This window comes from Mauremys reevesii, linkage group 9, assembly GCF_016161935.1.
Source record: "Mauremys reevesii isolate NIE-2019 linkage group 9, ASM1616193v1, whole genome shotgun sequence".
Lineage (NCBI taxonomy): Eukaryota > Metazoa > Chordata > Testudines > Geoemydidae > Mauremys > Mauremys reevesii.
Genome location: NC_052631.1, coordinates 94,244,593 through 94,268,765, shown reverse-complemented (window position 1 = coordinate 94,268,765; position 24,173 = coordinate 94,244,593). Strand labels below are relative to the sequence as shown.

General features: G+C 37.6%; 1 protein-coding gene across 3 annotated transcripts in view; it reads left to right on the top strand.

Annotated features, from left to right (window-relative positions):
- Positions 1 to 1,308: 1,308 nt before the first annotated feature.
- Positions 1,309 to 24,173, top strand: part of FMR1 (FMRP translational regulator 1) — a 46,931-nt gene continuing 24,066 nt past the window's right edge. For 2 of the 3 annotated variants that reach the window (XM_039488012.1, XM_039488011.1), the window contains exons 1-9: positions 1,312 to 1,617; positions 11,537 to 11,589; positions 13,185 to 13,278; positions 15,339 to 15,410; positions 15,710 to 15,858; positions 18,254 to 18,347; positions 18,435 to 18,551; positions 21,665 to 21,835; positions 21,928 to 22,006. In XM_039488012.1, coding sequence (XP_039343946.1) covers positions 1,567 to 1,617; positions 11,537 to 11,589; positions 13,185 to 13,278; positions 15,339 to 15,410; positions 15,710 to 15,858; positions 18,254 to 18,347; positions 18,435 to 18,551; positions 21,665 to 21,835; positions 21,928 to 22,006 — 880 coding nt within the window. In that variant the 5' untranslated portion in view covers positions 1,312 to 1,566. Of the gene's footprint in view, positions 1,618 to 11,536; positions 11,590 to 13,184; positions 13,279 to 15,338; positions 15,411 to 15,709; positions 15,859 to 18,253; positions 18,348 to 18,434; positions 18,552 to 21,664; positions 21,836 to 21,927; positions 22,007 to 24,173 lie in introns of all 3 variants that reach the window. The other variant, XM_039488013.1, reaches the window with a different exon arrangement.

Genomic DNA, 24,173 nt, shown 5'->3' with positions numbered 1-24,173 from the left:
CTCTGGTGTTCATAACTCTGAGGTTCTATTGTACATAATTTAAACAGCACACCCTACACTTTTAAATAAATCCTAAATCTTGTAGGAAGTAAAAAAAAAAATCAGATATAGCACTAAAACAAGACAGAGACAGTATTTCTGTAACTCTCAAAGGAAGCCATTGAATCAAAAGGAACATTTGCAAAACATGAGATTTCTGTACTATCAAGACTGATTGCCTTGATGTAGGATTACTGAACAGCATCAAGAACATATACCATAAGTCATGAAGATTCCTCCAGACCATCTGTGTACAGTCAAGCTCTGTGGAAGCAACAGATATCATTTCACTTGAACTGTATGCCTACATTTTTACATACTATTTTGGGATGCAGTTTGTAGTAAACATATCTATTTGTTGTATTGCATGGTGCTTTCAACTAATGTCCAAGCAAAAAGAGAGTGGAAATTACTGAATTACCACTAACACTTTGTTCCCCAACAATGCCACTGGTATGTAACCGGAAAATCTCTTGCAGATTTGATCTGCGGCACATTTAACGTATCCCAGAAGGGGAAACAGCTACTGGGAAATGGCAGAGCCCAGACTCGAGGTACCCCTCCATCGACCCTCAGCATGAGGTGGGGTTAGAGCCCCACAAGGAATAAAGGGCTTTTTTTAGCAGCACCTGCAAGGTTTTAATTCAGGCCAAACAGGAAGGGCGAAACCCTTTATGAGTCGACGCGTGTGGGGCGCTGCAAAGGACCTTCTCCTAGCCCCAGGCTCCCCAGCACAGGAAACTCCGCTTCACCAGCCGTGCGGCTCCACAGGCTGCATCCCAGGGACGCCTCCTTCCTCAGCCACCATCTCCCGCTGGCCGGCCCCTCCCTCCGGGCCGCCGCATCGCCACCCGCCCGCCCCGCCGTCACCATCATCGCTCTGGACAAGGCCTCCCCCTCCGCCCCCTCCACGAGCCCTACTATCCCCCGCCCCTATCCTTGGAGGCAAGGCCTCCCCGGAGCGCCGGGCCGGTCCCCCGAGCCGAAGGGCTCCTTTGAAAGCCATGGTAACCCGCGCTTTCCCGGGTCACAGGGCCTCCTCCGCGGGCGTTCCCATTGGCCGCCGCACTCGCGGATGGCGTGCCGCCATTGGGTGGCGATGCAGTCGCTCAGAAGGCGGGGCGGGCCGCCGCAGCGCCGTGAGGTTAGGCTGCGTGCCGCCGCTAGCGCGACTGTCTGTGTGTGTGTGAGGGCGGGGTGCGGCCGGCTGGCCGTTAGGTGGCCGCGAGCGGGGTGTGCTCGCGCGAGTTAATTCCCCGCCCCTCCCCCCCACCGTCGGAGCCCGTCACGTGACGCGGGTTTAATGTTTACATTCTAAGCGGGCGCCCCTCTCCCCTCTTCCCCGCGCGCCGCCGGGTGGTGACCGTTTCGCTTTCATTTCCGGGCAGCCGCGAGCGCGGAACGGAGCCGACGAGCCCCCGCCCCCACCCGTCCGGTTACGGCGCGAGCCGAGGCTCCCCTCCCCCCCGAGAGAGAGAGAGGCGGTGCCGGGCCTGGGCATCCCGCACCGAGCCGCCGCGGCGCAACATGGAGGAGCTGGTGGTGGAGGTGCGGGGCTCCAATGGGGCCTTCTACAAGGTACCACGCGCCCGGGCCGGGCCTCCGGGGAGGGAGCGCGCGCGCGGGGGGGGGCTCGGGCAGGAGGCGGCGGCTCCTCCCGCCTGTGAGGGAAGGAGAGAGGCCTGGGCTGGACGGCGGCCTGGGAGAGCCGCTTCCTCCGCCCCGCACCTGAGGGGAGGGAGCGGAGCGGGGCGGGGGACGAATGAGGGAGGCCGCCTTGGACAGAGGGAGCTCGGGGGCCCGGAGGCTTCGGGCCTATGAGACCTTCGCCTTGCGGGGGGCAGGGAGGCCTGGGCTCGCCGCTCCCGGTGTGCAGAGGGCCCGGCGGGGGCTTCTCCCCTGCTAGCGCTGAGGGGCGCCTCAGCCTGGGGGGGCCTTGCCTTGCACCCCGGCCAGCCCCTGCCCGGCGGGGGCCCCGGAAGCTCGTTAACCAGGCAGTGGGGATGCAACGCCACCCCCAGGGGTGCTGGCAACGCTGCGGTCGGGGCTGCCCCCACCGACGTGGGTCGGAGCATCACTTGGCCTTCAGGCCTGCCCCGCGTTCCTGGAAACCTCACTGAGCGATACGTCTCCCACTGAAAATGTGGTGTAGCCTATTGGATGGGTACGCGGTGGCGTGTGTGCATTGGTGGTGGGGAGAGCCTTCCCTGGGCGCGGAGAACACACCCTGCCAGTTATTCCTGGTTACTGTTCATAGCCGCTGGTATTGCCACTGCTGTTACATGAAATGAAGAGCGTTGGTCAGTATATACAATAGGTCATCATTTGGGTTGTAATGGTCTGTGATCCAGAAGATATAAAAAAAACAACAAAAAAACCATTAGTAAAAGCACTGGGTTAGGGCCTACTCCCATTGGCTTCAGCTATAGTGGATTCGGGCCCTTTGTCAAAATACAGTTAACCATAAGGGGTCTGATCTGTTCCTGCAAGGTGCTGAGCGCTCCATTCATGTGGGTGTTGAACGTTCTTAGTGCCTTCAAGAATTGGGCCTAGTATTCAGCAGTGCCCTGTGTTTGTTAATAAACTGGAGATGGATAGAACTGAATAGTTCATCACATATTATAGCATGAAAGAGGTAGGAAGGAGGGTCAGGGCCCTAGATAATGTTGAGTTCTAGTGGTCTAAAATGACACCAATGTATACAGGGTTTTAAAAGTTCATTATGTTTAAAATCTTTGTTTTTTTTATTAAAATATCTGGAGGGGGATGTTTTAATATTTGGTGTCATCTCATGTGTTTTTATAGTAAGACGAGAATATGAGCACTAAATAGCGCATCTGTTGGGTTTGCAGTGTTCCAGTTGAAATCCCAGATCTGTATATAGGTACCAGGAAATAAAATATTGAGCACTCACAAAAGTCACTTTTTTCTTTTCTTTTCTTTATGGGGTTGATGATGATTGTTCAAAAGATAACTGAAAATATGAAGTATGGTTTTTAGGAATTAAAGATGTAGGGTTTTTAAATGACTGTAGTTTTGTATCTAGTTGTGCACCAGTAATCAAATACATTATATACAGTATGCAGGCTTTGTAGAGTGAGGTCATTTAAAACATATATTCGCTCTGGTTAATAACTTATTAAAAGTATATACTACTGTGACAAGATTACTGAGAAGATATAAAACCAATTTCATGTACTTTATTTGAATGAGATCAGTGCAGAAAGTTCTCAGTTTGAGAAATATTGTAAATTTCATGATCCCTTCAATTTTTTATTTTTTTTACACTAGACAAATAAAATAAAATGTACTGGGTTACTTGATCATCTGAGATATATATATTTTATTACCCATATTTCTGGTCCCAGAACAAGTTAGGTGTATGATTAAATGGAAGGTTTCGTTGGTTCATGAGTTACTCTGTTCCATAAACTCAGAGTTTGTTTACTAAATGTGAACATCATTTAGTACATCCAGATTATTTTACAAACATTTCTCTGAACAGAAAATTATATTTTTCTTATATTTTAGAGTTCATATAAACTCATTTTAGAAAATAGGAAGGGTAAATAAGAGGTTTAAAATGGCAAGCAAAATGATAAACTCTGACCCAAAGGTTACTTAGATGAAACAATACATACATTATAAATGTAGAAACCAGTTCTTAAATAAAAAGTTATTCTCAAATGTTTAAGGATTAGTATTTAACAGAAAAGTCATAGTTTATCCAATCTAGTTATATCATCTTTATATTACCATTATATCTGAGCCTTTTGCACTTATTAATTAATTTTCATGCTGCCCTGTAAGATGTCAGTATTATCCCTATATTACAGATGGGGAAACTGAGGCACTGAATGAAATGGCTTGCCTAACATCATACTAAGTTTGTGATGGGGGCCAGGAACAGAACAGCTTAAACACAAGACCATCCCAATGGGAAAATAAGACATTTCTTCAAGCAGCATCTTGATGGATCTCTCTAGAGTTATAATATTGTAAAACTGTTCATCATCTCATTTCATTTTATGGTGTGTTAATATGTAGTGATCATCCTATAATTAGTACTGTAAAACCACCTTAATTCACTCTGATTGGAAGACATTTAGCAAAAATACTGTAAATACATTAAATCAGGATACATGCTAATATGTATAGAGTACAAGACAAAGGATAAAGATACTTACTGGCATGAGTTAGGGAATGACCATGTTATTTATGAGTGGCAAAGCTTACAAAGAATTATTTAGGTCATCCCAAATGAAGGTCAGTAGTATCATATCAGTAATACTACTTTTATGCCATATATATTAAAATAAAATGTTTTAGTAATATTCTGGAGAGCTTTTAAAAATGTTGGATATTTTTTATCCCTTTACCAGAAGCCAAGGTGGTTTTTAATACTGTAAGGCCAGTTGTATTAGTGGAGGGGAAAAGGGTAACTTAAAATTGGGGAAGCTTTTGTTTGTACTGTGTCTATTACAGTGGGGCCTTAGTCTGTTTGGCATCTAATATTTACTTCAGTTTAAAGATCTAAAATAGGTTTTTATAAATCCTACTCTCACAAACTTAAGGGCAGATACCTAATAGCCTGTCATAGCTAGAAATGAGTACCAAATCACATTTAAAAGGTAGGATTTCTAGCTTTCAAATGGGTAAAGCTCTCTGGCTTGGTTTTTCAGAAGTGATGAGCACTCTGAGCTCTTATTCACATTGCAATAGGAGCCGAGAGTGCCCAGCACATCTGAAATGTAGGATACTTATTTCTAGAGATCCTTGTTGACATGAGATGTTGAACGTAGAACAGTTGCTGGTCCCAAATCTAATATTGTCACTCAATTGTGAGTGGATGTTCCATGTTTGAGGGTAGAAAGTGTTTTTTACACTACATTGTGTGTATATTTCTTTTTCAGTGGCTGTTTTAAGGCTGTTCAGAGGTTTGTAGCTGGAGAAGAGCCTGACCCAAAACCTCAGATTTTGAAAATCTATGAACTTGAGGCATATTTGAAATCAGCCTGACTTTTGTGGCTTCAACCTGAATCTCTTTGGAAGGTTAAAAATGTTAAGTGCTGGCCGATATGGCATTAAGGGGCATAGTGCAGGTAAAATAGTTAAAGATGCAAGATAAATGCATTTCATCACAGGGACATCACTAATATGTGTGCTGTACAGTGTTTTATTTTCAGAGAGGAATACTTAAGTACACTTAGTTTTTGAATGGTATGTGTTTCTGTGTGGGGTGTCATGATACAAAATGTACATCTAATGGAAAATTTATACTAGGAAACAAATTAATAGCGGGTTTAACCCACTTGTTCTGCAGCCTCCTATACATAATAATTGGTGATGTTTTAATGTCCTTCCCTCTAAACATTTATTCCCTGTCAACGTACTTTAAGAAGTAAAAATTGCAGTTGAGGACAGTGACAGTTTTAGAAAATTGTGTTCGTTTCAGTTACATAGGGAAAATATAAAGGATGCTGATAATATAACTATAGTTAATTTTTCTACAGTATATTAGAGAACTGATTTTAGTATAATATCTTAGTACTTTATATTTTCAAAGAATCCATACAAATATTAATGCCCTCTAACACCTCCTCAAAGTAGGTAGATAATTTTTATTATCCTAATTTTGTAGATAGGGTAAGTGACTTGTTGAAGGCTGCTCTCTGAGCTATTGACAGAAATATGATTTAGAACTAAGGAGTTCTTGGCTTCCAGCTCTATGTTCAATCTTGAAATCCATGATGCCTATCCATAAGTATTTTTCTGTAATGAATACAAACGCAGTAGAAGGCACAATACAATATACAAAGTAAGACATTCAGTAGTGTACATGTTTCAGTTTTATTTAATTTTACTGAAAATTACCTGTGTTAAGTTTTTTACTGTGTTTATAATCTTTAAATGCATTATGAAACTATTATCGCTTAATCCCATCTCCCATAATATTAGCCTCACATGTAAAATTGATGCCAACCTAATATGTTGATTAAAACGGGCTAACTTTTTCTCCTAAAGTAGGTGTGTCTTTGGGACTTCTTTTACAAGGACCAAAGAGGTCACTTAAAAAAACACTTAGGATATACTGTGAGCATATTCAATTATTTTAATTAGATAAGAAAATGTTATATGCAGCTGTTCAGTTGGATCAATCCTATGCCAGTGGGGTTGGAATATACTGACTGCTTTTCCTGAAAGAGACTCCACTTCTTCCATTATTTCTTGCTGTTGATATACTATTGGCATCCTGTCAGTCTGTAACGTGGATTCATTTTTGACCTCTCCATCCACTTCCTGTCTGTGGCCAAATCTTGCCATTTCTTCTTCCATAACATTATTAAAATCTGCCCCTTTTTTATTTCCCAATGGTTCAGTTGCTTGTCCATTGTCTCAATGACAACAGTTTTTATTTTGGATTTCTGGATATTTAACTTGTCTCCATCCAAACTGGTAATGTTAAAATCATCTTTGTCATTTGTTGTTTTAATCCCATCACATCCTGCAGAATTCCCCCCTGGCTCCCCATTGTAGTTCCTTGTCCCTTCTTTCAAGGTTACATAATTCATCCCCAACAGATATCGCCAACCTTGTCTTCATTTATGTCAATTCCCATCCCCTCCATCCTTCTAATGGTGCCAGCCTGGACATTCTCTTTGTTTCCTTCCCCTGCTGCTCCTTTGTGACTTTTTGCCATTCTGCTACTCTATGTGCAATGCCTTTCCCAGGCTTGTTAGCCAAATTAGCTCACTTTTCTCTTTCTGATTCCTTTGAAGAAAAAACATACTTCAGCCATCCATGAGCAGCGAGTTAAATGATAAATTTAATTCCCCCCCCCAACACTTAATTTAATAGTATGGTCAATATATGCATATTGACCATTTTTCTTACTATAACCTTTGTCTCTGCTCTGCTCTTTCTCTTGGGTCCCCTCTCCCCCCTTCTGATCTCCAGTTATTACATCTGATTTTATGTTTTAAACTCCTTGGGACAGGTACCATATCTTTAATTGTTCATGTGATGTGCCTAGCGTACTCTTGGGCACTGAAATAATAAATATATTGGTGTTTACAGTAGCATAATATTTACATTTGTAAAATGACTAATAATGAAATTTAGGCCATACTGTTTGGATCACTGAAAGTAAAGCTTTATTTTGCAGAGTTTGTGAATGCTGACATACTTGAGACCTCCAGTAACATCACAATAAGTTGCAGGGACAGGTTTTATTTATTTATTTTATGTATGTTACTAATGTGAAGCACAGGGATTTAATGTTGTTCAGTTGCCATGATGAAAGTGCACCACATTAAGTTTTTCATGTAGGGGAGAGTGAACGACTTTAGCTAGTTATTATGCACTTTCTGTTTTGTGCTCTATGGCTCTATAGCAGTAAGTGCAATCCTTTCTGCTTGTGAGTTTCTGGTGAAAAAAATTGATACGGCCACTAATAATGATCTAAATGTTTTTCTCATGCTCTGTTCCTCCCTCCCCTAACTTCTTTCTAAACATCATTCTTGGTGTTATCTACTTTTATCTTCTCCCTGTTTTCCCTCATCTTAGTCTCCCTCTACCTTTAGTATATTTCATACTCTACTATCTGTCATGCATATTTGCTAAAGCTAGTCTTCCATCCCTCCTTACCCATACACCTATGAGTCTGAAATATACATATCTCTGCATCTTTATGTTCCAGTTTTCCCAATCCATCCCTGCAACTTATTGATCTGTGAACAGTGTGGAAACTCTCTCTACACTGTTCTTGCAAAGCCTACCTACTCTGTTTTCAATGGGACTGGATTTTATTAGTTCCTTGCACTAGAATGCATCAGTTTCTATCCTCCATGGCCCTACTGCCACTGAAATTTGGAACTGGACTTAAACTATACATTGTTTTAAATATATTAGTACATCAGTACATGTACTCTGTATATCATACCGCTGTGTTTAAGCTGACATGCATTTTAAGAAACCCTACCATTCTGTGCTTGGGCAGAGGTTTTGTGGTCCCAGCTAAAATATTTGGTCAAGCATTTTTCTCTTTACAAGTTCTATAATACTGGGGAAAAAAAAATGAAACTATCATAACTTAGCCGGAGCTGCTTGTTTATGCTGTGGCAAAACTTCATTTTTAATTGAATTTGTTCCCATGACTAATTCTTTTAAACTAAGTATGACAGGAATTGATTCATACCAATTCATATAATTCTCAACAGTGCTTGCTGTTGTGCAGGTACACTCAACATTTAACTTTATATCAGCTTTGGGACTAGGTGCATTTTCCTCTGGACCATCTGATAGAGGAACAGGGGAAGACAGTGATAGACATTAGAGAGATGTGGCATCCACACATAGTCTTCATGCTTCATTGGACATCACAGCAAGAGCAGTTGCATCTGGGTATTGCTCTTCATCAGTGTTCCTGTCCTGTCCGTAAGCATTCATGTCTCTTGGTGGAGGCTTAAGCCATGTTGAAGATTTCCTTTCTGTGGAAAATTTGTATGGTAAGAAAACAGATGAGACTCATAGAAAATAATTGACGCTAAATCCTCTGCACAATCTCTGTGTCATCTTCAGCCAAGCTAGAAAGGTTCAACAACCTCCTCTTTCTGCTACCACAGACAGTAATTGTGGCAGGGGGTTACCATTCAATCTACCTGAACTTCAGACTAATGACAATGAGAACAAAGGGAAAAACATCCCTCCAATGGTTATTGTCCTAATCAGTTGCTCATGTGACCTTCACTTTTTCCAAGCAAAACATTTGGTGGATTGTTTTAAGAACACCAAGCTTGTCTTCAATTTGACTACCCTTCCCTTTCTACGGCCATTTGGGCCATTTCTTTATGGGATGTGGGGGAATTAACACATTGTTCTGGCAATTATTGAATGTGGATGGAAGCGCCAATTACTCTTTCTGCTACCCACCCAACCCTATCCCAGTTCTCTCCATGCCACTTTCTGTATTTTTCACGGACCATGTTCAGTGCTTAGAACAGCTTCAGGAATCCTTAAAGATGGTGAAGGCCTCAGCACTGTAAAGGGAAAGATTTCTACTCAGTGTTTCTTCATACTAAAAAAGACATATAGCATTCATCCTATTATGGTTCAAAGAAAACCAAAAAGATTAATTAAGAAGTTCAAGTTCTTCCTGCTGACACTAACATCTGTCATTCTTCCTTTTTCCCTCAATACTAGTTTGGGGCTCTTGATTTAAGATGTATATTTTCACAATGTAAACAGATAATTTTGATAAGATCTTTGCTTTTGCATAGGTGACTGTTACTAATAGTACATAGACCTGCTCTTTTGCCTTTCTGCAGAATGATAGGTTTATACAAAATGTGTGATAGTAATTGCAGTATACTTCAGATGTCAAGTCATCCATGTCTGTTAATATCTAGATCAATAGCTGGTTCAGACCTGCACATGTCAAACATTTGAAAATGTGTTCACTGTTTCAGAATGGGGCACATCTGTCCTAATATTTGTCAAGTGCATATCCTTAATTGCTGCAGTCCTGGACTTATCATAAGCCAAGACAGAGGAAAGATGGATATGAGATGTATGCAAAATTTGCAATACTTGCATAGGTGTATGTGAACTTAAAGTTCTGTTGTCTTAAATAAATACTATTTCTATACCTATCTCAGCATGTGTGAGACCCTGAGCTCTGATGTTAGATTTGTTTTCTGTCATGCCGGAGAAAAATATTAACTGTATTTTTGGTATGTGTGAAAAGGGAGGCTTTGTAAGTGATATGGCCCAATTTTATAACCAATTTGTGTCCTTTCTGAAGGTATTTCGATATAAATAACTTTAATGCTTCCTTTAATGTTACTTGAGTGCTTTAAAGGGTGGGCATGCTGTGAAAGGGGCTCTTTTTCACTTTGCTTTGATCTCAGCTCAAAAGAGATTATTAGTTCATTGCAAGTTATTGAGCCAGTATTGAACTTCCTGCTAGAACCATGGTTGTACTCGTGTACACCTATGGCGCTTCATTTTAGCAGTAGTCGCTCTTGATCATCTTGTTTGATACTTAGATGTTTCTGTTCCTAAGAAAATACTAGGCAGTATTTTCTAAAAGACAAATATTGGAAGAAAAGTGAAGTTACTATGGAATCTGAATTATAAAAGTGTCCCCTCATTTCACTAAAAGTCTCAAAATTGGGGGAAGGTTAAGTATTCCACATATTTGGTGTAAATAATCTTTAACACCGTCAATGGTCTAGTTTATTTTCATTTTACTGATGTGCTAAAAATACCATCACTGTTAGTAGAACAAACTAGCATAATCCTTTCATTCATGTCCCTCTTCCCCATCTACGTTCTTGAATACACACATGAATGAACTTCTTATATGGACACGTGCAAGCAGAAAACCCATGCTACCTATCATCAATTATCATAGTTTTTCAACACAATTACATATATTTATTTATGTTTTAGACACTTGCAAAAGTTCTTTTGTAGGCATTTAGTTAGTGGAAGAAATTTCAAGATTTCTACCCCTCTCCCTTCCACATAACCACTATTATCTGGAGACTCTGAATAATACAACCTAAGTTTTTATATAACACTTTTCATCGGTATGTCTTTAAAGTGCTTTCCAAAAGTGATGAGTATCATTATCATAATTTTACAGATGGGGACATGGAAACACTGTGAAGCATAGAAAGTCAGAGAGACTTTCCCATGGTCACCCAGCAAGCCAGTGGTGGAGATGGGAATAGAATCCAGGTTTTCTTAGTCACAGTTCAGTAGGCCCATTAACGTCTTTTCCTTCTTATCCCAAAGGAGAAGCTTAGGGATGAAAACTATACAGAGCCACCACCTTGGGAGGAAATGGAGGGAAGGATGTAGTGTGTCCCACTTGAATTAATCTAGAAAGGCAGTTGCTGAGTGCCAGGCAATGGGAATGAAGGGAATCTGGCTAAAGCTTGAGTGAATTGGGTATAACTGGGTCTTGTTGGTGTTACTGGAACTTGTTTTGGGGTGAGAAGGGAGATTGGGAGGGAGCTGAGTACTGGGATATGAGGGTGGGGAATAAAAATTTGTTGGGATTTTTGATTTACACCACAGTTCTGCAGTCAGAACTACAAGAAATGTAGAATTTTAGGCAAACCTTATTAACATAACATATTAAGTAACTATACGTAATGCATTTAACATTCATACATTCTGTTTGTATCACACACTGTTCCTTTTAAGACGTGAAAAGAACATAGTGAAAAGAACTCAAATGTATGATTTGAGTACTACATAAGCATATCAATGTACTGGTTGGTGTCCATAAACCACGGGAGTACAAAGATGTCAGCAACTTTGTCTCTATATTGCCATCTTCTAGGAAAATACTGCAAAATTAGAGAGAGCAGCTGATTTTTAAAACAGACTTAATTTTTTGAGTTTCAGTGGAAAAAAGAAGCTTTAAGATCGCAATATTTTTAAAATATAGACGCTATCCATAATTCTACTATTTTTTTTCATACAGGCATTTGTAAAGGATGTACATGAAGATTCAATAACAGTTGCATTTGAAAACAAGTAAGTGTACTGTTGCTGTTTTTCACAAAGTTTAAATCTAACACTGTGTTTATTTAATGTGTCTAACTTAGTAATACATAAATAATGCTTTTTTCGGAATGGGTAAAAAATTGTAAAACATTTAAAATCTGAACGCTTATGCTATTGCTCTTCACAATAAAAATGATAGCATTTTGTTTTATAATTTTACCTAGGAAAGATGTAATAAAATAAGTTTGTTTTGTTCAAGGCAAAGGTAAACATTGCTGTGTTACTAATGTTATGTATTATGTTTGGATGGCTCAAAAGCAGGTCCATGAATTCAACCAGTATCTCTTGTTAATGGAGATGTTAGACTCACCAAATTATTACAGAAGATATTCTGAGTTGATTTTAAAATGTAGCATCATCAACAGTGGGGTCTATGGCAGGCCCCTTGCAAGAAATCCATGTGCTACTCACCCCTTTCCATTTTTTTTAAGAATACATACACTTAGAGGCGTATAAAAGAGAAAAATCTTTGTAATATTCTGTATTTATATCTCTGTTGGTTTTTTAATGGAGGAAAACAATGCACACCTCTATAAACCTTCTCCAGCATATTTTTGTGGTTGAGGTGACATCACTAAGTGTATGCTGGGACATTCCTTGCTAGCTTCTGTTAAAAGTATGGGTGTTATAGGACCTGAGGAAAGAGTGCATTTTGAAGGGAAGCTTTTAACTTAAGTTATACTTATGTCTGAAAAAAAATTTACATACTCCTCGTTCTTCATACTATCACTGTTAACTGAAATTAGAGAGAATTCTTTTTCTGTTTGTTTTTACTTTGTTCAATACTCTGTGTATAGGAGAAACAGTAAAATTGACTATAAAGTCATTGAACTTCCCCTATTAATTTGTTTGGTTCTTTCAAATGGCAACAGGGAAGTGAAAAACACATTATTTAAAGATACAGGAAAATGCAATTGAATCTCACGTCAACTCATTTTAGTTTAACAGAGAAAATATAAAACCTGAAACTTAACTTTTTAAAAAAAAACATAGCTAGATTTCCAAGCTGTCTTTTTCTCTTGAAGCTGTTGTGCTTGAATATCCATGTTAGCCTGGTTATAACATGCATACAGCACATATTCCTTAAGTTGATGAAATCTTCAATACTTTACTGCACACCTTTAAATGATCAGTGTTATTGATATGTTCTGCTCAATAAAGTTTGGGTTATTTATTAAATTCAAAAATAGAAGAATTTGGAATTTGTTTAGTATAAAAATAGAACTTCTAGGTGTTTGACAGTATTGTGAGCAAAATACTGATTTTTGGGGGGAATTATTTTGTGATAAGGAAACCAAAAGATTTTTCTGCTGCCTCCAGACTTCAAGAAGGTCCCTGATATAGTTTTAATACTTCTATTAGTTTTAAGATTCTTAACTACATTTTAAAAACTTTTTCTGCAACATTTCTATAGTAGATTTTGTTAATTTAAATTTCATGAAGTTTTTGTGTGAAAATGTATGAAAAGTAAAGATGTGAACTTTACAGGTCGAAAATACTTGTGATCCTTTTAAAAAGAAAGTGAAAGTACATGGGCCCGTCTATCACTGTATTTTTGTTTTCAGCTGGCAGCCAGAGAGACAAATTCCATTCCATGATGTGAGGTTTCCACCACCTGCAGGCTATAATAAAGATATAAATGAAAGTGATGAAGTAGAGGTATGTATTATGTTTTAAACAGTACCTTTTTAGAATATCAGCTAAGTAAGTGGGAATAAGTACAACACTACGCCATCTCATTGATATCAAACATTATATAAAATAATGTTGAGTCTACTTAAGAGCTTCTTTTGACAGTTGTAAACCACATCCTTGACACATGAGGGATTTGTATGCTACAGTTATTTCCCTGACCTCCATGGTAATGATAGCAGTTGGCTTACAAACAGTGCTGTAAATTGGATCCTCATGTCTTCATTGATGAAGAAAACTGTGTTAGTATATGCTTGGGTTTGAATCATGTTAGCCAGAACTGTTTCAGGTGTAGTATAGACAGGGCCTATACATATAAAGTAAAACCTCAAGATAAATAAGCAACTTAGTAATATGTATTAAAAAATACCCCAGTGCCCATTGATAACAGACCTGCCAACTTGATGAGTTTTCAGACCTTCCTATAGATCTCTGGGGGAAACCCATCTGCTTGTGATTTAGCTGTCTGTCTTCCTCACTTCCCCAGCTAATTGGCTGGGAACGCATTGTTGATTTTTGGGCAGAGGCCCCAGAAATAATTTTGTGACTGACAGGGTGAGAATTAACTGATGTGGAGCTGGGAAGCACATATTTAATTGACCCAGGGCCAGCTCTTGGATTGCATCATTGACATACAGCTAGGCATAGGCAGATCTGTTGCTGAAGGGGCACAGAACTATTCATTTCAGGGTTTATGGGGAAACTGGAGCCATTTGCACAATTGGGCAGTATTTTGTGCAAATTCATGTAATTGTATGCAAATTAAAACTGGTTTTTGTACAGGATGTTGGTAGTAATGTGATAGATTATGCAGCAGTTCTCAAACTCCATGGCATCTTTTTCTGACAACAAAAATTACTACATGACCCTGGATGGGTGGGTGGAGGCTGGAGCCATGGAACCCTGCTGCCCAGAGTGTGGGGAGGGCAGAGGGAGCCCAAGCCCCACCGCCCCGAGTTGAGGGAGGGGAGGCTGGAGAACTGAGGCTTTGGCTTCAGTCCTGGGCGATGGGCCTCAGGCTTTGGCTTCAGTCCCGGGCCCCTGCAAGTCTAATGCTGGCCTTGGTGACTCCATTAAAAAGGGATTGCAACCCACTTTGGGGTCCCAACCCACAGTTTGAGAACCGTTGGCTTATTGCATGGTATTATTGAGGGTGGGGGAATTTTCAAAGGCACAAACAGCAACAATTAGTAGAAGTTGGGTACCTGATTCCAATTTGTGTTTTGAAGCCAGAGTTATCAATTGGTTGATTAAATATACTATTTCTTCTTCTTTCAATCTTACAGAATTACAATTAAGAAAACATAATATACAAAAATTAAGGTCACTCTATTACCCATCTGACTTCCTTATTTTACGAGTTTAAACTTCTTACTCCTTTCTTAAATGTTGTTGTCTAAATTTAAAAGTTTTGCTGACATGGCAGTATAGCTTATTCTGGTTCAGAGAGCAAAATAAACTATTCCAGCAAAACCACTTTGCTGATAAAACTATGTCTGAACTAGGGCTTTTGTCACATAGGTATGATGTATAAAAAACGATAACATAAAATCATCACATCCCTATTTGACATTGCTATGCTGGCAAAACTTTTTAGTATAAACCTGGCTTTATTGATATTATGAGAGGTTCAGTATGTCCATGCTGACTATAATATTGTGCACTGGCATGACCCCTACAGTACCGACACATAATTAAAAGAGTTAGAGATGAAAATGAAATATTAGCTGGCCTATAAGTCTGAATTCCTTTGCTTTTTTGAGTAATTCAGGATTGTCCTGACTTTTGCAGATTCATATAGGCTATAATTTTATATTTGCTGTGGTGTTTAAACTAGGCACTTTGTTTACATTTTATGGATCCTATATAATTTACTGGTTTGAAAACCTCTTGCATAGCAGAGACAGATTTAGTGGTAATATCAGTCATGACTTGTGATGTGCCTTATGCAAATTCTACACAAGTTTCTTTATTAATATAAAGCAGTTCTCATCCTTCAGTGTTGTACATTATACTTTTTTGTTTAGGTTTATTCCAGAGCAAATGAAAAAGAACCATGTTGCTGGTGGCTGGCTAAAGTGAGAATGATAAAGGGTGAGGTAGGAATATATATACATACACACTTCAATTTTCTTGTATTTCTCTCTTCTTTTGCAACGGTCTGGACATCGGATTTGAAGTTGTTTTGTTTCTCTTTTTAAATTTATTCTTAAGTAACTATGTAGGCTATTCCATTAGTAGGAAGTTTGATTAGGAGTGTCTTTTTACCTAAAATTAAAAAAGTGCAGAGTTTATTTGCATAATTAATGAATACTTCACACTCAATTCAGTCATAGCACAATTCTTGTTCTTGTCATTAAACATGTAGCTTGGATGATTTTATTATTTTTTATATCAGTTTTATGTAATAGAATATGCAGCCTGTGATGCTACATACAATGAAATTGTCACAATTGAGCGTTTAAGATCTGTGAATCCCAACAAACCTGCAACAAAAGATACTTTTCACAAGATCAAACTGGAGGTGCCAGAAGATTTAAGGCAAATGTAAGTACAAATCTGTTTGTATACATAATTTATTTTGAAATTTTGCTTGAATATGAGAACTCAGAGAAGAGGGAATTGAAAATTGTCATTAATAGTTTAAATTGTATTTTTCTACATTATCAGATGAACGTGCAGAAAATGTAGACATTATTAACAATGTAACAGTTTGGGCCCATTTCAGGAATTAATGTCTGAAGTGTGGTAGTGCAAGCCTGCAGAAATAAGGAATTTTTTTTTCCTTTTGGGTTTTCATTGTCTTGAACAGTATAGAACCAGACAGATTTTGTGTTGATTTTTGTTTCATTGTTCTACTGTTTTCTGATATAAATAGGAAAAAAATGAATTTGGTAAGAATTGAATGCGTCTTAGCAAGTTATTTGAAAACTACATGAAAATACTTATATTTTTTTGAACTTGATAAGCAGACTGTATATGACAAGTGTTTATATAAATACGTTTAATGGCTGAGGAAAATACCATGCTGCATATTAAGTGTAGGTTATTTTAATGGTGAATATATGGATTAAATAATTGGATAGTAATCAGTAATGGCAGAAACTGTCTACTGGTTTGAAATAAGAACAATTAGTTGTGAGACTTCTGGAATACTGACATGAAATTGCCTGAAAATTCCGGAGAATGTAGTTCAGAAACCTTGGTTGAAACTCTGACTTCCCTGTATAGCTTTAAAAGATAACCCAAGACAGAACCGGAGAAGGGGTCTTACAGAAAGAAGCTATTCTATTGCGTAAGACTCCCCAAACTTCAACATTATAAGCTTAGTGGAATATTCTGTAGTCCACTTAGTGAACTCCTATAACCTTACTGCCACCCATCTTACTGAGTAGAGAACTGGATGCATTTACAGTGCTTTCATTTGTTGTATCATCAATTCTGGCAGGCAAAATATAGAATCCTAAATCCTCAGTCCTAACAGATACATTAAAAAAAAGAGAGCTCAGGGTTTTTTGGTTTTTTTTTAAGTATTTAAGATTAAACAAGTCTTTTAAAGAGATAAGATCTTAACGTTTTTTCTTTTAAAAAGCTCATCATTTCACTTTTTGAAAGCAGTGTTAGATGAATCTATCATATGCAGGAATAACATGAGCTGCAATGAATTACATAGAAATAATTTAATCTCAGATTTCTGGTGAATCATAAACATTTGACATTTAAACTTGAGCGCTTCTGTTGAAATAGTTCCTTACTTGAAGCTCTGTTTTATTAAATTTAATTGAAAATTCAACTGATCAATCAAATGCAGAATAACTGTACTTAATATAGCTTAGATAGATAAAGTTTAGTAAATATTTTTCTGAAGTACAAAGCTAAGACTATAAAGCTTGGTTATGGGAAAAATGGGTGAAAAAAAATCTTACTATTCAACCATTATTTATATAAGATACCGCCACTTGTAAAGAGAACCCTCCTGAATCACTTGATGAAGAATTCAGGGTTTGCTTATATCAATACAGTAGGTGGGGAGAGCAATCTAGTGAAAACTATCCTCCTCTTCCCAAGTGATAAATTGTTCAAAATTAAATGTGGTGTTTATCACAGTAATACGGACATGTAGCCAGATGTAATTAAAATGTAAATGAGAAAACTTAACATTCAGAAATGCAGAAGAAAAATATATTTTACATAAGATCAAAGAAATGACGTACATTTCAAGGTTCTAATGACACTTTCTGATGGTTGTCATGAGTAATTGTGTAGGAAGCCTTTATTGATATGTGACTGAATTGGATCCAAAGTGTGTAGTCTTAAATCTACTATAACTGGTAGAATTAATAATAGTTCCTTATTTTTTTCTTTAAATAATAAATTGTATTTCTACCATCAACTATCAGTAATATTCATTTAATAGAAATATATTATCCTTTAAACAAGTTTAGTGTGCACATACCCACACTTGTGAAGACCAAAAAATACTTGGACTACTAATCTTTTAATCTTTCTTAGCATCTTCATAAATTACACATGCATGCACATCTGGAAAGACAACTGGAATATCGCCTTTTACTATTTTCTATATTTGAATTAGGAAGGAAGTTTTGCCTTCCCCCTTGTTTCCCACCTCCCCTCCCCCAAAGATTGTCTACATCCTTTACAGAAGGAAGGAGTAACTTTGTTTAGATTCTTCACACAGCAGATTTGAACTAGCTTTTTATTTACATCTTTCCTATAAAGATGCTAACTCTGATTGCCATATCTACTCATGCTAGCAGAATTATAGTTTTCAGATATTAATTTAACATACCTACAGAACTACCCTTGTGTTCGACAAAGAAAATATTTTACTATTAATAGTTTCAAAGATGATAAATTTTATGTTTGAGCCACAAATGCATCAAATAAACATTCTGTAAATAGGTAACATTTTTATTCTTAGGTGTGCCAAAGAATCTGCACATAAAGACTTCAAAAAGGCAGTTGGAGCATTTTCTGTAATATATGATTCTGAAAACTATCAGCTTATCATTTTGGTAAGTACTATTTCCCTACCTGCCTATTGTAAGGGTTTGTTTGAACAATAGATTTGTCAACTATTTTGTTTTTTATCAATAATGTAGTCCGTCAATGAAGTAACAACAAAGCGAGCAAATATGCTGATTGATATGCACTTTCGAAGTCTTCGCACCAAGTTATCTCTGATATTGAGGAATGAAGAAGCTAGTAAACAGCTAGAGGTATGTTATCTGTTTCTCCGTCAGATAACCTGAATACTGTACTGAAAACACTTGTGCATTTATAACTGGCAGGAGTTTTTTACCTGAGTGGTATTATAATTAAGTACACCTCTACCTTGATATAACGCTGTCCTCGGGAGCTGAAAAATCTTACTGCGTTATAGGTGAAACCGCATTATATCAATCTTGCTTTGGTCTGCTGGAGTGCACACACACACACCCACCCACTTTACTGCATTATATCAGAATTCGTGTTGTATCGAGTCGCGTTATATCGGGGTAGAGGAGTACTACCAGTATTCTTAGTGTTGTACCAGGTGCAGATAGAGATGTAGTCCCTGACAGAGGAGATTACAATTTAAGGGTCTAATCTGGCATCTAGTCCCACTGGAGTCAGCAGGGGTATGTGTAGGAGTGAATAATTGCTTCATAGCATTGGACCAAGATTTGAGAACACTATGCTGGGGAATCCGGAGATTTGTGATAATTTAGAATGTTTGTTTTTAAATATAGATGGGAGTGGCTATAGCATGACATTGATGTGGGTTAGTGTTTGTAGCCCTCAGAAAAAACAGGTTTCCACATGGGGTTTTAAAATGTTGAGGGTGGGAGCCTGGAACTCTGGAATTTGAAGGGCTTTAGAGGGTGGCATAAAAGAGCACAACAATGAATTGGAGAAGAAAATGAAGGAAGTGGTGAGACAGATGATGTTGGCAGAGCAAAGGGTAGAGTATTTCTAGTCAGTAGATACACCGTTCACAAATCAACATACAACAAATATATGACGTACTGTATTATGATTCAAGAATGTGTTGAGTGTCTGGAAGCTCACTTGTGTTTGTACCTGGAAAAAGAGTGGGCAAGCAAATACTTATTTCGCTGTAAAGTAAATGAACTTTTCTTACTTTCCTAAGTGTAAATCAAAGATAATACTCATATTTGTAAAGAATTTTGAGAACTGACAAGAACTGTGTGTCAAGTATCATTATTACTATTTAAAATTTCATATTGGCAAATGGCACCTCTGTTCTATTATATTGGAGCCTAAATTTTCAGAGGTTTTAATTTCTCATTTTATCTTAAAGTGGGAAGAAACTCATGAAACATATTATAGTGCAGGACTTCACAACTCACGGGATTCAACTGGCATGTGAATTACACGAATGTTCCTGTTGGAGTACATCCCACAGGTTGAGAAACTAAGAGTAGTACAATCTTGAAGGCACTAGCACCAAGCCAGGAGTTAGGAAAAGAGCAACTCAACTCCCACTGTCCTGCTGACCTTTCCTGATCAGCCCCACTACTCCATTCTTTTTCTCTGTCCCATGCCCATGCAATGTGAGGTCCTGGGGAAGTGGTGGTTCAGAACACAGCCTCTTGAAGTGTCACTTCCCCAGAGCTAAGAACTGTATGGGTAGGAAGCAGAAACACCTCGTTCCTAAACTTAATTCTCCCTCCTCCTTACACACATCAGCTATCACTGTCATCCTTCAGCTTCCACTCAAAACCAGCCATTGGCTTATGCTGTTACTTCAGTTCTGAAGCTCTTTGCAACCTCAAAGGACTGGGGAATTTCAGTAAATTCTGACAAGAAACTATGAATGGATTTGGGGTCCTGGGTGGAAAACAGTTGAGAATCCACTATAATAGTGGGATAAATCTATAGTTGTTGTATAGTGGGATGAAACTTGGCTGTGATACCTATCAACAGTTTATTTTTTAAAATGGCTTAAATGATTTAAAGTGACCAGAATGTGTACCTTCTTCCATGCATTTTTTTTGCCAGTATAAATATCCTATCTCTTAAAACAATTTTATCATGGACATTTATTTTTGTTTTGTATTGTGGATTGCTACTTATCATGTACACTTCCATTAACATGGGAATAACTCAAAATAAACTGTGATGTATAAAGAAGAATAATTGTTTCATTTTTTCGTAATTCAGTGAACCACAAGAGATCAAAAAGCCAATTTACTATCAGTAGAAATTGTTTTCCTGAGTCCCAGTCCTGCAAACTTGTCTTCAGATCTGAAAGCTGATTTTTACTTTTTCTTTGTGCAAAATCTCCAGTAAAAAATAAAAATAAAATAATTCTGCAGACCGTTTTATGCCAATAGTTATGCTTGTATAGCTGCATTTAAAACTAATGGGACATGCAGAGATGTAACATTAGTTAATCTCAAGACACTTGCACTGCACAGGTGTAATTGAAGTCCCAATTTGGCCTACAGAATCATTATTACTGCCCTGCTGAGACAGGGTGCACATTTTATCTTGTTAATGGTACATGATTGTCAGAATAAAGCTATTCACATTCTCTGTTGCACCACTCAGCTCTTTACTCTGAGTTTGGACTTTCTTTATCTGTGGAAGTGCTATGGGCGATTACTAGGGCTGTCGATTAATCGCAGTTAACTCACGTGATTAACTAAAAATAATTAATTGCGATTTTAATTGCCCTGTTAAACAAGAGACTACCAATTGAAATTGATTAAATATTTTGGATGATTTTCTACACTTTCATATTTATCTTGTATTCTGTGTTATAATTGAATGATTACAAATATTTGCACTGTAAAAATGATAAACAGAAGAAATAATATTTTTCAATTCACCTCATACACGTACTGTACAGCAATCTTTGTCCTGAAAGTGCAACTTAAAAATGTCACATTAAGCAAAAAGATTCCACTTTCTACCACTGAGTGACACATTTGATAGATGCAAACCATTTATGAGGCCACTTCAAATATATATATATTTCTAATAGTACTAGTATCTAGATTTATTTTAGGATTATTATACATGCAGATATGTGTATTTTTGGAGAAAAGAAGACTTAACTGTAATTTTTCTTCTTCTCCTTACCTTTGGGATTACTGTCCCTACCCTTCTTAGCTCAAAATTTGGTGAAGGCTTCTGTCAGTTTGTCTGGTTTTTTTAATTGTACATGTTTGGCAGTTTCTCCATGAACTTTAGAAATTAATTGATGTGGAAAATAGGGAGGTAGCCTATATATGTATCTGGTTACTTAAATCAATGTAAATTGCTATACTTTTTAGAAAATCAAAGAAAATCAAAGTTAACTAGGAATGCATTCTTTCTTTAGAGCTCAAGGCAGCTTGCATCACGATTTCATGAACAGTTTGTGGTACGTGAAGACCTAATGGGTCTGGCCATTGGTACTCATGGTGCTAATATTCAACAAGCCAGAAAAGTACCTGGTGTGACTGCTATTGATCTTGATGAAGACACCTGCACATTCCATATTTATGGAGAGGTAAGCTTCCAGACAAATAATAAAATTTAATAAAACTAACGTGCTCTTGGAAAACATTGAACCCCTTTTATGTTTTTTTTCCTATTTCTTAGGATCAAGATGCAGTGAAAAAGGCAAGAAGCTACCTTGAATTTGCTGAAGATGTCATACAAGTCCCAAGAAACTTAGTAGGTATGTCAGTTTTAGAGTTTAGCTCTGAAATGGTAGAAAAACATTAGTTGAGACTTGTTTTAACTTTTAGAAACAATATAAAGAGGGCAGTCTAACATTTTGGAGATGCTTGCTCTTTTGTTTTGTGATTGGGTTTGGTTACTCTTATTCCAGAGAAGTTTTCAGCTCCCTACAGAATCTTGTGGAAAGTTTTATTAAAATGTATTGGTTTTGCTGAGAAACTGAATCCTGATTCACTTGCCCTCAATGTACATAGGTTTACTAGAAATTAAGTTGAGAAACCCTGACTAAAACAATCAAATGGGTCACAAGGGAATATGACTCTCCCACAGTCACTTTTTGATTGCAATTGTGAAAATCCATTGTATAGAGAAAACAGACCTTTTTGCAGATTTATATTTAGCAGACAGTCTTTGTTTACAATTACCCATTCAGTTACTTTAATATTCCTTGTCACTTGTTTTGGTATTCTGAACAAAAAAGGAACTTGCCAACCAGAAAACAGGTGAAAAAAGTAGGCTGGTTTCTATGTTGTCAAGGATATACATGAATTTCCTGAACTGTGTCGAGAAGTATGATTTCTGCTATACAACAAGCTAATTGGCTTTTTCACAAAATTTCCTGCTACGCTTATCTTTTCTATTGCCCTTTCCCTGTGAAGCTTTTATATAGGGGCAGGAGTGGGACTAGGAAAATATCCAGATACCATCTAATAGCAGTTTTCCAATAAAAAGTGTCAAGACTCTAAAACATGTATCAACCCCCAGCAATATCCATGACTGTAAACCAACAGAAAAATATCTAGGTTTGCTTGCTAGCTGGAATGAGTTTAAATAGCGGATAACAAGTGTATATGTTTTTGGAGATACATATGTGCACCAATCTTTGTAAAGGCAGATATCTTCATTGCATGTTGAGCAGATTTTGGAAGCAATACAGAAGTGGCATGGTCTGAATTTTGTGAGCTTTTTAGACAAGTACCAGGATGTTACTCATCTGTTTAATTGATTTAATAAATATTACTGTGAATTTCTCGCAACTGTAGTTCTCACTGATGATAAGCAGAAGGGGTAGACTGACTGCTAAATTTAATTTGGATTTTTAATTGATTCCTGCTCCATGTGTTCAGGACTTTAAAAATAAAAATATTTAAAAAATAAACTAAATTTTATATTTGAGTAATCTTTTTTACTTAGTCTTGTTTCTTGACCTAGATCCCACAGAAAGAATATACATTTGTTAATGTACTTATTAATATATATCCAAAATAAGTGATATTTGGAGGAAAACTAGTACTCCTTTTTTTTTTTTTTTTTTCCCCTCTCTCTTTCAAAGTACACACTTAGTTTACCCATAGCTTGACAGAAAACTAAATTTTCTGTCTAGGTTAAAAACTGCTGTTAGCACTCAAATTATTTGTAAAATATATATGTAGTAATATTTTTGTAATTTTATTAGACTATAAATTCAATTTTAAACCGAATCGGCATGCATCCGACAAAGTGGGTATTCACCCACGAACGCTCATGCTCCAATACGTCTGTTAGTCTATAAGGTGCCACAGGACTCTTTGCTGCTTTTTCAGATCCAGACTAACATGGCTACCCCCCTGATACTTGAGTTTTTATAGTAACTGTTATTTCTTAAATGTTTACGTCCACATGAAAACACACTGCCTGCTTAAGGACTACGTGAATTCTGAAGACTGAAGCATAGATTCCATTTGAGCATGCGAGTCTATATTTCATACTGATTAATAATATACATCGTTGCATTTTTAGAGAAGGGGGGAAGATTAGCATTTTATTAGTTGTTGAAATAAGCAGTTGCATTTTGAATTACTTAGTGTTTGGAAATTAGTAATTAGTTTCTTATAGTGTTTGGAAATTTGTAAATGTCCAATAAGATTTTTTTTTGTCGCTCTCTTCATATGCATCTATTATGTTTACTGGTAACTTACTAACATTTACAACAGATGAAATAAATTATTAAAGTATTCAAAAGAAGATTTTGACTCAACTTTGCTGGTAATGGGCCTAGAGCAATCATCATGGTCAAGAAGAACAAATTGGCTATACTTGTGTCAAGCTTTCTCTGAATATTTTCAAATTAAAATGGAAAATATGAAAATCGTCCTAAAATTATCATTACTTATAAGTAATACTTG